General features: G+C 55.1%; 1 protein-coding gene across 6 annotated transcripts; it reads left to right on the top strand.

Moving 5' to 3' along the window:
- The first annotated feature begins 2,977 nt into the window (after positions 1-2,977).
- DTYMK (deoxythymidylate kinase) lies at positions 2,978-13,323 on the top strand. Of its 6 annotated transcripts, XR_004320218.1 has the most exons (6): positions 3,369-3,568; positions 4,587-4,695; positions 8,188-8,278; positions 10,177-10,374; positions 10,835-12,041; positions 13,018-13,323. XR_004320218.1 is itself a non-coding variant. In XM_032480789.1 (5 exons), exons 1-5 carry the CDS (start codon positions 3,156-3,158, stop codon positions 13,126-13,128), a joined length of 936 nt encoding a protein of 311 aa, XP_032336680.1. In that variant the 5' UTR covers positions 2,978-3,155; the 3' UTR covers positions 13,129-13,323. The 6 variants fall into 6 exon arrangements, 4 of the variants coding, with proteins under 4 accessions (XP_032336680.1, XP_032336681.1, XP_032336682.1 ...); XR_004320217.1 differs by lacking the exon at positions 4,587-4,695 and having other exon boundaries at positions 2,978-3,568; XM_032480789.1 differs by lacking the exons at positions 4,587-4,695; positions 10,835-12,041 and adding an exon at positions 12,083-12,205 and having other exon boundaries at positions 2,978-3,568.
- Positions 13,324-14,996: the final 1,673 nt, after the last annotated feature.

Below are 14,996 nucleotides of genomic sequence, written 5' to 3'. Positions count from 1 at the left end.
CTATTTACATTTTTAACTTAATACTCTTCATGAATTCTGGCCACATTTTACTCAATTTTATGTCATCCTGTTTACTAGATATATTACATTGTGTTGGTGTACAATTCTTTAACAAACTCCTTATGAAAACAAATATATGTATGTAGATGCATGACTGGGACATTGTGCTGTACCTCAGAAATTGTCACAGTATAACTGTACTTAAATTTTAAAAAGCAATGAAGAAATTAAAAAAACAACTCCTTATAGATGAACAACATTTTGATTTGTTTCCAGCTTTTCGTTACCATAAATAATGCTCTGCTGGACATTTGCTCATACACCTGTACACATCTGTCTGTTCTAGTTGTTTATTGCTGCATAATAAACTACCTGAAAATGCAGTGGTATAGAAGAAACATTTTATTATAGCTCACAATTTGTATGAGTCAGGCATTCCAGCAAGGCTCAGTTGGGTGATTCTTATGTTCTATGTGATACTCTTGTGACCTCACCTTGGTTGTCCCTACGTGGCCTCACCACATTCTATTGCTCAAGCAAATCACTGGAGCCAACCCAGACTGAGGGGAGGGAAAATTAGACCAACCTCCACCTCTCAATGTGAGGAGTAGACAGGTTGTGGTCATCTTCACTCTATCATACTGTCTTATTTGTATTTTAAGATAAATTCTTAGAAATGTTATTGCTGGCTCAAAGGGCATGTTCTAAGGGCTGATGCTTCAAAATGCATTGCCCAAAGGGAAGTTTGCCTGACACTCCACTGAGCTATGTTTCTACTTCCATCAAACCTAGATTTCATCAGGCTTTATTATCTTTGCTTAACATGATAGAAAAAAAATAAATAACCAAAGAAATAACCTCAGTACTTAATGTTTCTTTGAATTTATGTCCAGATGCAAGGGAGCTCCTATGCCCACGTGCGATCAGGAGCACATGCACAGATGCTGCAGTCACCTTGACCATGAGGGACAAGCCAAGAGAATGCTAAGTTGTTGACCCAACATCTGACATCACTGAGCAGCAAAAGCAGTTCTCGGCTTCCTAACTCTGGGCTTTTGGTTCTGTGAGATAATTAAACATCTTGATTTAAGCCAAAGTTAGGCTTTCATTCTGGTACTTGCCGTCAAAGGCATCCTAATAAAAATGGCCTAACGTGTTGGAAAAGGCAGAAGCAAAAGTGCCTGTTGTGTTGTGTCTGAGTAATAAGTTTCACCGTACTTGTGCTAGTTTGGCAATTTCTGCCATCAAAGGGGCACCCACTGATCCCCAGCACACAAGGGCCCAGCAGCCAGGTTCCCCCATTCTGTGGGTGAGAGGGGGGCTCCACAGCCACAAGCTGACATACTGCACCGTGTTCCTCCCTGTCTGCCCAGTGAGCTCATCCTAGACACAGTTCTGTTGCCAGTGATTAGGCCCTTTTCTCCTTGCCGAAAGAATTCAGAGATGAGACGCGGAGGTCGAGAAAGTAAAGTGAGGATTTATTAAGGGATGGATAACACTCTCAAGGGGAGAGCGGGCAGGCTCAGGTGAGCAGCTGACCTGAGCTTCTTCAGCAAGTTGGTTACACAGGGTGCCAAAGTGAATGGGCAGAATACCCACTGGGGAGGGAAGGGTTTGGGGTTGTATTCCCTAATTTTCATCCCAACCTCCACCTTTCCAAGTAGAGGAGGGATTTTTATTTCCTCATTTAGTCTGGATCGGAAGTGTCATGGCATTGGTGCAAGATGGGTACTTCTAATCTGCAAGGCTAATTTTATTGAAATGAGGGAATAATGAGCAAAATGTTACCTTCGGACACTGGAGATTACTGTCTTTCCCACCTTTCTTTGTCCAGGACACCCTTAAATGTGTGATCTCTTATCAGCCCCTAGCTTCCTGCTTTTCTGTCTGCTCAAGGACACCCATTGTTTACATGATGTATGGTCCCCTGCATTTGGCCCATGCCCCTTCTTTTTTGCCCAGTTCCTGCCATCTGGCCTGTGTCCCCCTTTCTCTGCTCATATCTAGCTATCTGCCTTCTCTAACAGTTCAGGGCTGTACTCGCATTTGCCCAACCCCAGGGGGGTTCTCCTCTGTAATCCCTTCATCCTTCTGAAGGCAAGGAGATGGACATTTTAAAACATGACAGATTGATCAGATAAAGGCAGTATTATCTACTAGTCTTTGTATCAGTAAACTATCACTAGGCTGTAGAGCAGTAACTAAGGTGCCTTAAGTCTCAGTGGACTCAGGATCACAATGGTTTATCTACCTATCGGCTGCAGTGGCTGTAGCCTGGCTGTGGCTGTATCTTCACGCCAGGATCCAGGATGAAAAAGGAGCCCTAATGGTGCACACGCTGTTCTCACACTGATGGGCAGGAAGGGGAGGGCTGGACCACACAACTTTTAAAGCTTCTGCCTGAAAGTCAGCCCCGATTCCACACCAGCAGCCTTTGAAGGCACATAGCCAAGCTCAACACCAAGGAAGAAAACCCGTAATTGGGAGTAATAGAGTCTATCACCTTCCCAGAACCCAAATCAAACCAAGAAGGGTCCATCAGGAAAACATAAAGCCACCGCGGGTAACCTGGGTGATGGTGAAATCGGAGAGCTGCACAACCAGAGTGAACAGGGGGAGAAGATCCGGGAAACGGTTACCATGACCTCGGGGCAAGCAATGAGGTGGACGGTCTCCGGAGCTCAGGGAACCCGCTGACATTCTCAGCACCGGAAAGCCCTCACCCACCTTGCGGCCCGCAGACCCGAATTTCAGGTCCACGTTTCTGGCTGCCCCCAAACTCCGCACGAGTGCCTGTCGTCCGGAAGCTCTAAGTTCCGCGAGGGATTCTGGGGAACGCGGCCCCTAGCTTGTTGTGGGCTGAACGTCGGTCACATCGAAGTCCTGATCCCGCGTGGTGCTACTCGGCAGGGGCCTGCGGGCGGCCCCGGAAGCAAGGGAGGCGGGCCGTCTCCCCGCCGTGCGGCCTCCCCGGGTACTGCCCCTCAGACAGCAGCAACAACAGCAGACCTCACTGAGCGCTCTCCGGGCGCGGGCCCTGCGCCCTCAGGGTTACCGCTGTCGGGGAGCCGACAGCGGGCAGGCTGGGAGCGCTGCACCTAGCGTTTCGGGAGCGCGGACGGCCATCCCCACGCCCTGCCCCGCCACTGGCGCCCATGACCGCGGCCCGTGCCGGACACTGCGCGCCGGCCTCCGGACCGGAAGAGGCGGTGCGACCCTGGCGCCGTCGGGCAATTGCCCCGCCCCCGCCGCACCAGTCCCAGCCTATCCGTCCAAAGCCGGCTGAGCCAATCCCAGCGCCGGCTCATCTGAGCCAATCCTCGCGCGCGTCGCGGACGCCGGCCCACTTCAGCCAATCCCGGCGCGCGCTGAGGACGCCGGCCAATGGGCGGCCCGGGCGACGCGGCGACGCGGTGGCGGCGGCGGGAAGATACGGCGATGGCAGGCCTTCGCGGGGCTCTCATCGTGCTGGAGGGGGTGGACCGCGCGGGGAAGAGCACGCAGGGCCGCAAGCTGGTGGACGCGCTGTGTACCGCAGGCCACCGCGCCGAGCTGCTGCGCTTCCCGGGTGTGCGGGCGGGCGCGGCGGGGCCCGGGGGTAGCGGGTACCGGGGCGGGGACCTCGCGCTCCGGGCTAGCCCTCGCTTGTGCCCTTGTCCGCGGGCGAGCAGGTCGGACCCGGGCTGCAGGCCGTCGGTGGTTCCGAGCGCTGGGCCGACACTCCGGCTCTGACGTCGGCGCGGGTCTGTTGCCCCGGGGCGGGTGTGCAGTGGCGTCACCTGTCTGGGGGGAGGGGGTCTCGGCACGCGCGTGCCCCTACGTAGCCGGCCTCACAACCAAGATGACACTGCTGCCCCCAGACGTTTCCTGGTGCTGTTGTGTCATCCAGATCTCCGTTTTGTTTGGCTTTTTTTTTTTTTTTCTTGGATAGCTATTTATCCTTTGAGGGGTTTTCTGTCATATTTTTAATTTTTAGGGTGAAACGTTGATCTTGAAATTGCTTATAATATCGAAGAAATATCGTCAATACTTGAATAATCAAGAGAAACCCAAGGTTTACAAAATAGGGGTTGGAGGATGGGGTGGGCATGCTTTTTTACGTATTTAGTGTTTTACTATTTAAGCCAGCTTGCCTTACAACTCTTGTAAGTTGACCCTTGAACAACCTGGGTTTGAACTGCATAGGTCCACTTATCTGTTTAAGTACTACACAGTCCTGGGTTGGTTAAATCCAAGAATGCAGGCCCTTAGGCCCTGGGGTTGACCTCCAGTGTCCTCCCAGTTTGGTATCAGGGCAGGTCCTGAACCAGCCCTCCTTGGACTAGTACTTCTTTAAGGTTGCTGCTTTCTACCTGAGTTCCTTCTTCCTAAAGGAATATGAAACGCATTTTCCATCCCAGTGTGTCCGCACACTGCTGCCCTTTCTCAGGGAAAGTCTGGCTTCATGGGAAGTCTGAACTTGTCTCAAGTTGTAGAGAAATAAAACTCAAAATTAGACTTGTGTCAGGATCAGAAGTTTAGCACAAACTATTATTTAACTGGAAAGCCTCACCTCACTTTTATGTGTTTTTTTCCTTTTGTTTTAGAAAGATCAACAGAAATTGGCAAACTTCTGAGTTCTTACTTGGAAAAGAAAAGTGAGGTGGAGGATCACTCAGTGCACCTGCTTTTCTCTGCGAACCGCTGGGAACAAGTGTAAAAACATTGCCCTTCTGCCACCCCTCCCCCTGCTTTGCCACCTCTTGAGTCAGTGATCGCAGCTCTGGTTTCTGACGGGTGTTGACAGTCATTTTGGAGGCTGCATCTTGACGAGGCTTTTATATTCACTGATCCCGGTGAGGGCTAACTAACGCTGCTCCCCCACCTTCTGTAATTCATAGACTTAATTTTTAGGTAGTTTTAGGTACACAGCAAAGGTGATCAAAAAGTTCAGAGGGTTCACCCTTACCCGGTCCCATCCACCTTCCCTAGAGTTACTCTTGTCTTCGATGAACCAGTGTTGACATGTTAAGTGAAGTTGGCAATTTGGGTTGGGGTTTGCTTCCATCCCCTTTTCCTCTGACATCATCTTGGAAGGTTCCCGCTTGCCCAGCATCAGTACTTACTGAGTGCCCGTGGGTCATGCTCTCAGATGTTTCCATTTCCATTTCCATTTCCACACACGTGTCATCGGAATTGTTTTAACATGAATAAACGGAGCCTGCCACGCGTATTTCTCACAGCTTGCTCCCTGCCTTGTGGCCGATGTCCCTCTTTTGTTTCTGCCCCCGCCGCGCACTCCCCCTCAGGCTGAGCCGGGTGCCTGTGGATGGGCATTCCGGTGGTTTTCCCTCATTCCCTCACCAGCATGCTGACACTGCTCTCCTTCAGCTTAGCTTGGTGTCTTGTCTCAAAAGCCTCCCCCTCACCAAGTATTAGATGAAGATGAGACTGTATCTTTAATATTCTGGAGTCTGTTGACATATTTGTTCTGATACTTGCTTTTAGTGGATTTGTAGAAGAGTGTTCTAAGCCCAATTTAAAATGGAAAACAGTGCTGACTCTCCTAAATCCTGGTCTTGTCCTGGTTTTGTAGGCCCGGGTGTCTCTGGTCTGCCTGTTTTGCCACAGCTTCCCCTTCAGATCATCACAGCCAGGGCCAGCAGTCGTTTTTCTGAGACTGGAACATCCTTAGGTGACAGCTTTGATGCCAGGTCCCTGTCTGGCACCACTGCCACTCTCTGTGTGACCTGGTCTCAGCCTCAGCCGTGGCTCCCTCTGCAGGTGCCCCTCATGGGTGCGATGCAAGGGGCAGGCGGGAGCAGAGGCTCAGTTAACTTAGCTCCTTTGAATTCGCCAGGTACTTGAAGCCCTTTGTGAGGGAACTCTGGTTCCTTCTGCGGCCTTTGGACTTCCTGCCCTTTACTGTGCTTCACCTTCACTGGGTCAGTTGCTGGTCAGCGGTCGCCTTCAGGCTTCTGTGCAGTTCCCGCACAGACCTGGTCGCCCCCTCCAGTTCCCTCCCCATCTCTCTCTGCCAAAACCTCCTGACCCTCCAGGGCCACATGGGAGTGAATACAGGATCCCAGAAATGAGAGGTTTCTCTCACTTCCCATAGCAGCTTAGCAATTTTCTCCTCTACCTGTTTTTGAACTTTTTAGTGTAAAATGGTTTCAGTCGACCAGAAAAGCTGCAGGACCACTGAGATGCCCAGCTGCGCCCATTAGAAACACAGCCGCGTTCTCTCTGCCGTTTGCTCACTCTGTTTATTTCTCAGAATGCTGGGTTCATCTGACCTCACAAGTAGATGTGGGTTTGCATTTTTGTCAGAAGCAACACAGGCAGGACACCGGGTCCCGAGGGCATTGTGCCAGGAGGGATATGCGGCCGTCGAGCTGCCACAGGCGGTTTCCCGGTTTCCCTGGTTCACCTGCGAGGGGCTGCCGGCTTGGCTTCTCCACTGTGACTCTTCCCTGCTGTAAACGGGGAGACACTGTAAAATTGCACAGACGTCCTTCCTTATCAGACTTCGGTCTCCTAGTTAGCATTCATTAACATGTCTGCCTGAGTCAGTTACTGTGAGTTTCTGATTCTGTCATTACGTCCACAGTTAGCGGTTGGCGTTCTACGTGAGAAGAGCTTTCCTGCCTCCGCCAGCCATCTGCCCAGCTGTCCAGCAGTCACCAGTATGGACTCTGTCCAGAGCCACTCCTGTCCTTTGTTTGGATGTTCAGATTGTTCCAACTTTGGCCTGTGGGAGTCCCTTCTCAGTGGCTTCTGTGACCACTGACATGGTCCCGCTTCTCGTGCTTTCTCTGCGTTAGCTGGGAGCCCGCTGCCCCCTCTTCGTGCGTGAGGACGTTAGAAGCCGACCTCTGGGTGGGCACAGGCTGCTCGCTGCTGGAGTATCCCAATGTCTAGGCTTCTGTACACGTTTGTCTTCCCTGCATCTGTCTGTCCATCTGACACCTGCTGCTCCGGCCCTGCAGGCTCTTCTTCCTGACCGCATCGTCAGCACATCTGCTCGGTCCTGTACCCTGCTTGGCAGGGGGGCGCTTTAGGGCCGCCACCCCAACCTCCGCGAAGCCCACGTTGGGTCAGGGCTGGCTGCCACTCTGTTGTTAGAACAAGGCACGTAGTCTGCTGCGTCCAGACATCTCAGCACGTTTTGTTCCACTTCAACTGTGGTTCATTTGGACACAGGCTCATTTGACTTTGTATACAATTTTAGGGATTTTCCCCCTCATCTTGTTGATTTTAGTTTTTGAATACACTAAGTACAAAGTGGCCCTAAAAGTCAAAACCACACCAGAAGGTCACTGCCCTGCCTTCCCCCGGGTTATCAGTCCACTTGTCTGTAGAGTTCTCCTGAATTTCTTCTTTAAGCATTACCTTGTCCTTATACAGAGGGGCCCCCAGAGTCCTCGTTGTGCTTGGATGTATTGACAGCATATCCCGAGATCCTTCACATCTGCCTGGGCGGTTCTCGGTCTCTCCTGCTCGTGCCACATCTGTTCTTCCAACTCGCTGTGGGATTGGGTAGCTTCTTAAATAATGTGCATTTAGGAACAGTGCTGTGATGAACACTGCATCTTGTTGGTGGAGGTGTCCCTGCTCCAGAATGTTCTCTGAGCTCAGCCTCACAGCATCAGACATCTTGTTCCCCAAGTGCCAGCAGTGCCTTGTGCTGATGTCACGCCGTCTGTCCTCACACGTCTTCCTGAGCTCTTGGGGCTGGAGTTGTAGGACCTGCCGTCACCTGGTCGACAGCATCCTGGGCGTCCACTCCATCCTCGTCCTGCTCCGGGCTGGGCCACAAGTGTCTCTCCACCGTCTCCGGCCACCTCCACCTAGGTTCTGCTCCCCAGCAGGCCGGCCTGGCCCCGCCATGCCCCACCCGCACAGCTCAGCGGCCTCTGAGCATGGCCTGTGTCAGTTGGGTTTTTGCCCTTTGGTGGACTGATGTTTTCATGCTGGGCTTTGCTGGGAGTGCCCCCCTGTGGGGCATCTTCTGAGGAAAAGATCTGGAGCTTTTTTTTTTTTTTTTTTTTAATAAAATTAGGTTACGGCTAGCTGCTGTGAGACCCCCCCCCTCACCGTGTGGGTTTCTGAATCGCTGCCTGTGTTGTCAGGATGATGTAGGGTGAGCTCAGGGCCTGTGCAGCCGCAACAATGGCTCATAGCACCCCACCTCCCTCTCTGTTTCAGGCCATTGATTAAGGAGAAGCTGGGCCAGGGCATCACCTTGGTCGTGGACAGATATGCATTTTCTGGCGTCGCCTTCACCAGCGCCAAGGAGGTGAGCGCCACCAGCCCCAGCTTGTGGTCAGGGCCCAGTCCCTCCTGCCACTGCCTCTTGAGTTTCCTGGTCCCCATATTCCCAGGCTAATCTCATCTTTCTCAAAGAGAAATCATTTGTAGCTACAGATTGTTCTCACTATCCAACTGTGTTTTCCACTTCATGTTGTACGTTCACGCGGGTGGTCCATCAGCAGACCTTTCCCTCCACTGCCCTGTTCTCAGAAAAGGCGCTGAGAGGGTCTGGGGCGCCTTCGTGCTGTTTTCCTGACTCCCTGTCCCAGGAAGCTGCCCCAGGTGCGACAGCCGTGACCACACTGCCTTTTACTCCTGCTTTTATTTAAAAATTTTCTAACATATACCAGCAGAGGAGATAAGCCACCCAGCATTGTCGCCCGCTACAGAACCCTCTGGTCCCTGACCCACCAGACACATGACCAGTTCCCTCGAATGCTTCAGTGCACGTCTGCAAAGCAACTTCAGAAACCTGGTCTCACTTCAGATGAATTCAGACAGTTCAGTCATTCTGTGGTGCCGTGACTCAGCCAGCTTTCAGATTTCCCAGTTCTCTCAGAAGCTGATTTGGCTTGTGTTTTTACAGTTAGATGGACTCAGAATCCAACCACTTAAGGACCATACTTGAAGCATCGCCTAACTCTTAATTTCTAGGTTCCCAGGTTTTTTCCTTTGGTTAAGATTTTTAAAGCTTTTATTTTTGCAGGGCTCTTGCCGGTGGCACTGGACTTCCGGTAACTTGTATTATGATAGCCTCTGATTGTGGTGAATTCACGAGGGCTGTGAACTGACCACCTCTCATTCTTTGGTTCTCTTCCTGAGCCGGCAGGAGGTACCGGCCACACGGTTCCATCCGAGAGATGACGAGACAGGTGGCCAGCGCTTTGCAGGCCTGAGGGCACATCCCCCGCATGCATTGTCCCAAGCCTGCAGCTGGATTCTGATCCTGAATCTTCAGCGCTGTGTGGCCTTGGGTCATATCCTCCCTGGCTTTGTCTGTCCCCCCAGACAGAGGCGCTGTTTTCAAGTCGCTAGGTTGAAGAGGGAAAGTGTGGGGGTGTCCCCAGTGTGCTGGTGGGGTGCTGCGTTGACCTCCCTCTGCAAGGACGGCCACCCAGGGGTACCAAGGGTCTCTGCTGCGTGGACTCTTCTGCCTAGCGGAGGGTGTGGGGCCTGTCCATGTGACCTCGGACCCTGGCCCTGAGGTGAATCACCACCGTGGTGCGTTCTGTCCAGGGGTTTGAATTGAGGTGCAGCAAACACACAGCATTGCAATAGACAGGGGGTGTAGCTCAGTGAGCCACGTGTGTCAGAGGTGGCATGGTGCGTTCCTGGCTGTAAGATGCTGGTGCTGGTCCCTGTGTGGGACGGTGTACCCTTGTAGCTCATTTCATACCTGAGTGTGTACTTCGTCCTCCCCTCCCTACACTGTTCCCCCCCGCCCTGGGTAACCCGTTTGTTCTCTGTACCTGTGAGTCTGGTTCTGTTTTGTTAGACTTGTTCCTTCGTTTTTTTGAGATTCCACAGATGAGCGAGATCACATAGCAATTGTCTGACTTAGTGCCCTGGGCGTGGTACCCTCCAAGCACCCCCAGCTGTGGCAGGTGGTTCTTCCCTGGCTGAGAGCTGTTCCTCGTGTAAATACACCACCCCTTCTCTGCCCCTCTCCGGAGTGGCCTGTGGGGCACCCGGCAGCACTGTCTCCTGACCTGTCCACAGTCAAGTCGGGAGAGGTGGCCGAGGGAAAGCCAGGGTCTGAGCGCTGAAAGCAGAACCCTCCGTTCAAGCGCTCACTTGCTTTTCCCCTTTTGGTGAGAGTTTTGAAACAGAGTATTAGACCCTATCAAGCGTTCTTCATCTAACAGTCGGGTTCTTTGTCGCCAGAACTTCTCCCTGGATTGGTGCAAGCAGCCCGACGTGGGCCTTCCCAAACCGGACCTGGTCGTGTTCCTCCAGCTGCGCCTGGCGGAGGCGGCCGCGCGCAGCGAGTTTGGCCAGGAGCGCTACGAGGACCGTGCCTTCCAGGAGCAGGTGCTGCGGCGCTTCCACCAGCTCCAGGGCGACACCTCCCTGAACTGGAAGGTGAGTGGCCGGGGCGCCCCTGCAGCAAACTCGTCTTCTGTGGGTGTGCTGCCCTGCTGGTGAGCTGGGGAGGGGCTGACAGAGGCGGCAGCGGGTGGACAGCCCCCTCTGCCCCCCTGTGTCCACCCATCTGCCGTGCACTGCTCTCACCCCAACACAAAATGCCCGGTTACCCCCCCGTCCATCCATCACCCCCGGAGCCTCCTCCAGCTTGGGTCTGCCCGTGGGTGATCTGGTCGGCCGGGGGTCCACACCCCACTTTGAGCCCACGGATGGATCACTGTTCTCCCTGCCCCCCACCACAGCTCCCACCCCTCCCGTGGCCGCACGCTGTCCCCTTGTGCTGTCCTCATGCCTGTGACCATCCCATCTCAGGGCCTCTCACCCAGAGCCCGGCCCTCGCGCATGCCCGCTCCTTCTGAGCGCACCCTTGTGGCCTGGCCCACCTTCGTCCTGGCAGGTCAGCACTTGGTGCCTTGACGGCCGCTTCTCCTACCTCTGCCGCATCCGCTGCTGGCCACCAGCCTGGTCCTCGCTGCGCAGCCCGTGGTCCGGCTTCTCAGCTCTGGTGTCTCCTCCAGCTTGTGCTTCCCCCTCCACCTGCATCTGTGCGCCCTGCCCTCCCCGTCTCTGCTGTGCAGTGCAGCTCTGTTGCCACGGCCAAGCTCCCTGTGAGAAGGGGCCATGCGCAGCCCCAAGCACGTCCTGGACCTCCCAGTCTCCCCCATGTGCTCAGGTCAGTGCTGAGCCCACACATCTGGGGCAGAGACTGTGCCGCAGGGCCTGTGACCACATCACCGGCTGAATTCCAGAGGTCTCAGTGTTTTCCTTCCTAATTCATTCTGCATGGTTCGCGACATTCTTGATGTATGATACGTTTCCACGTCCGCGAGGAACAAGACCAGAGCGTATGGAATTGGGAACAAGAGGAAGGGAGGGAAAGCCGCCCCCGCCTGCAGTCAGCATGGCCCCCTCGGTCCAGTTCCAAGCTCGTCTCCCTAGGCCTTGAGGATGCCCTTGGATGTTTCTTGTGGTGCAGGCGCCTGGCCTAGAATCCTCTGCTTTTGTTTATCTGGAAATTTGTTTAGTATTTTTCAAAACCTTCTATTTTATTTATTTATTTTTCAGTTCAGCGGAGGCCCTGGGGGTGGAACCCAGGACCTCGTGTGTGCTGAGCTGTGCTCTCCCTCCCAGTACTTGTCAGATTTTAAAAGCAACAACACATTTACAGAAAGTTGTCAGGACAGTACAAAAGACTCACCCAGGACCCTGGAGAAAAAGCCAGTACCTGACAGCCCTTCAGTGTCACAGCCTGGCTGTTAACACAGACGTGCTCCTGCTGTCTGGCCGGTCCCCCGTGTTCCTTGTACTGGAGGACTTGTCTTTCAGTCAGCTGTCCCCCGTCTCCAGCCTGTGCTCTCATGGCCGTGACATTCCTGAGGGGCCCAGCAGTTGCTCTGCAGCTGAGCCTCGCTGACTCTGTCTCCTGGTGAAGGGACGCTGGGCCCTCACTGCTCTGTTGCGGGTGCACAGTCTGTTTGTCCCGCCCTGGCGGTGTCCCCTGGCCGCTTGGTTAAGTGATTCCGTGGTGAAGTCAGTCCGGTTACTCTGAGGAGGTGCTTTGAAACCACATAGAAACTCATTGCTCGTAGACCTTCAGTTTATTTGTAAGTTTCCATCTGTACAGACTTGTGTTTGTACGTTTCAGTCCCTGGCGACCTCACTTTATTTGAGGCCTATGTTGCCCCAGCCTGGCCCCCGGGACCCCTCCCAGCGGCTCTGTGTCCTCCGGGAGACCCCTTCACTTAGGGCCCCTCCTGATCCCAGCATGGTAAGACCCCCTGGGCTCACCCTGTGCTTTCTGGGGCATCGCTGGTTCCTTTTGTGGAGGAAGAGACCGAAGTCATCACAGAGCCCCCAGGGCTGGAGACGTCCGGGTGGGGTTTCTCAGGAGCCGTGTGTCTGGCATGAGCTGCCAGGACGGTGCCGCTGGGTGACCTTCCCGAAAGCGGCCCTGTTCGGGTCTCAGGGACCTGTGGGGTTGCTGCCACTCCCAGTGGACCTTGTGCAGTGGACAGTCTCTTCTGAGTGCGTCTGCACCCCAGGGGCTTCTGCAGAGCTGGCTGTCCCAGAGGCTCTTGGCCCCGTGGGCTGAGCGCTTGGTGTGACTACCACACTTCTGCACACCATCTTCCTCCCTCCACTGGAGAGCAGTTTCTCGCGGGCAGGTGGGCTCCCTGGTGACTGAAGGTCCTTGTGCTTCTCGTGGGAGGACTCAGTGTCTCAAGGGCAAGCAGGGTGGGAGCGGCCCTGCTGCCAGGACGAAGCCCATCTTCTCGGGGAAGAGGGGCTCCTGCAGAACCTGGTGGAGCCCAGTTGTTGAGGGGCAGGTGCGTGGCCTGGGGAGGCACTACCCTCTCTGCCTCCTGGACGTGACCTGCCCTCTGCTTGGGGTAGGGGGGACGGGAGCTGCAGCCCCGGGGGTGAGGGAGCTGAGCAAGGGTGCGGTCGAGGCCGAGGATCAGAGAACAGTGTGGGTGAAGGACCCTGGAGGAGCCTGCGCTGTGCCCTTCCAGAGCCTGCCTGTGCACTGAGAACCAAAAAGCACTAACCAGACTCTCTCCTGCACCCTCCCCCCGACAGATGGTGGACGCCTCCAGAAGCATCGAAGAGGTCCACCAGGAAATCTGCACGCTATCCAAGGACACCATCCAGGCCGCCGCACAGAGGCCGCTGGGGGAGCTGTGGAAATAGAGGGAGGGTCCCCCCCACGTCGGCCTTCAAGGCGGGAGCAATGTGCAGAGCGCAGGGGCTGTGTGCAGCGTGCGGGGGCTGCACACAAGCCCATGGCAGGCAGAGCAGGACTCCACAGGGGTGGGCCGTGCACTCAGCCTTCCTCCACCCTCTCCTAGACCCTGAAGATGCCAATAAAATATTTTTCTTGCTGAAGTTCAGTGACACCTGTATGCAAGCAGACCTGTCGAGCTCGCTGGGATGGGACTCAGCCAAGGTGCTCGTGAGGTCTCAGACACACTGATAAAGACTGACTGAAGACACGTTAGGGGTAGCCTTGGGCCGGGGTGCTGAGGAGTCCTCCCAGGTGAGGCCCCCACGCTGGCCCCCTCAGGACCTTCCTTCCTGCCCTCGTCTCGGGCCACCGGGGGTTTGGCCAGTCTCAGCCACGCCTGCTGCTGAGCACCTGCCTGGTGCACAGGCCTCGCAGGGCCCCGGCCGGCCCCTGTCCACATGACATGACAGCCTGTCTCCTCTGAACCGTTATGATCTGAGGAGCATAACTTCTTTCCATCCTGTTTTCAGTTCCTCTAGGGTAGTGTTCACACTGCCCAGGAGACCCTGTCTGCAGGGCCTGTGGGTGCCCTTCCTTCTGTGGCCAGGAGACTGGATTCCAAGCAGAAGCAGAGGATGTGACATTTGTGCCAACGTGGGGTTTTAAGAGTCTAACAGGGCTTGGGGAAGCCTGTGTGTGGCTAAGGGTCGCAGCAACGTGCTGGCACCCAGGACTCTGGCTTCCCCGCACCTGTCACGTCCACAGGTGCCTGGCAGGTAGGGCAGACCAGGCCTTAGGGGAGGGAGGACAGGTAATGAGCAGCAAGGAGGCTGGGGGCTGTGCCCTTGGACAAGGTTGAGGGGTCAGCTCCAGGTGTGGCCCTGTGTGGTCTGTGCCCTGGGGACAGGGGTAGGGGAGTCTGAGGAGCTCACTTGCAGCCCTGCTGATGGTAACAGATTGGCCTCAGGCATCTGTCCATCTGAAGGGCCTGGCTCCGTCCACCCAGACCATGCAGCACACGCTCAAGTCAGAACCTAAGAACCTGTGATTGAACAAGCGTTCAGAAGCCGCTCACAGGGTTAGACCACTTTCATCCAGGGGTCCCAGCGTCACCCGGGGGAGGGCCTGGTGGCCCTGTCAATCGACCTGCCTGCTGCTCTTTTCACGGCCAAGGCTGCGTGCTGCACCCAGCACATGGGACAGGGCAGGTTCTCGAGAAGACCGGGGACTCGGAGCTCGTTGGCCCAGAGGACGCGTCAGTCTCACCAAAGGTGGCCAGGCTGGTGCTCGGCAAAGTTGGGGCCCTCAGAGGGGCTGTGCCGTGGGCCCAGGTCAGGATGCAGGGGCAGTGTGGGCCACAGCACAGACCACCCTCTCGGGGCTGGGCTGTCAGGCCCAAGGCGGGCAGTTGGAGTAGGGTGGAGACAGGAAGAGTCCCAGAGACCTCGAGTCAACGGGTGGCTTGAGCTTTCTTCAGTGAACCCTGTCCATTTTACAACTACCCACCAGGGCTATGGTGGCAGCAGTGGCCAAGGGGACTACCTTGATCCACCTGCTTCTAGTCTCCCCCTGAAGAAGCAGAACGGCCCAGAGATGCCCACATCCTGATCCCCAGAACCCCAGGGTGCCCACCTGGCAAAAGGGACCAGGAGGAGGGAGACCACTGTCTGTCGTCTGGAAAGGTGCCAGGTGTCAGGAGGGTCTGTCCCAAGAGGCATGAGGGGCCCGGGCAGAGATGTGAGGCTGGCTCTGCAGGCGGAGGCCCGAGGGCGCTTCCAGGAGCTGGGGCCTCCGGGGTCCCGAGAGGGTATGTCTGTTGTCTGGAGGACTGGGG

This window comes from Camelus ferus, chromosome 5 (genome assembly GCF_009834535.1).
Source record: "Camelus ferus isolate YT-003-E chromosome 5, BCGSAC_Cfer_1.0, whole genome shotgun sequence".
NCBI lineage: Eukaryota > Metazoa > Chordata > Mammalia > Artiodactyla > Camelidae > Camelus > Camelus ferus.
This window is presented reverse-complemented; position numbering and strand designations above follow the sequence as displayed.

Coding starts and splice junctions, on each gene's coding strand:
- DTYMK (XM_032480789.1), top strand. CDS start 3,156: ATGACCGCGGCCCGTGCCGGACACTGCGCGCCGGCCTCCGGACCGGAA. Junction 8,279..10,176: donor CCTTCACCAGCGCCAAGGAG/GTGAGCGCCACC, acceptor CTTTGTCGCCAG/AACTTCTCCCTGGATTGGTG. Junction 10,375..12,082: donor ACACCTCCCTGAACTGGAAG/GTGAGTGGCCGG, acceptor TGTACGTTTCAG/TCCCTGGCGACCTCACTTTA.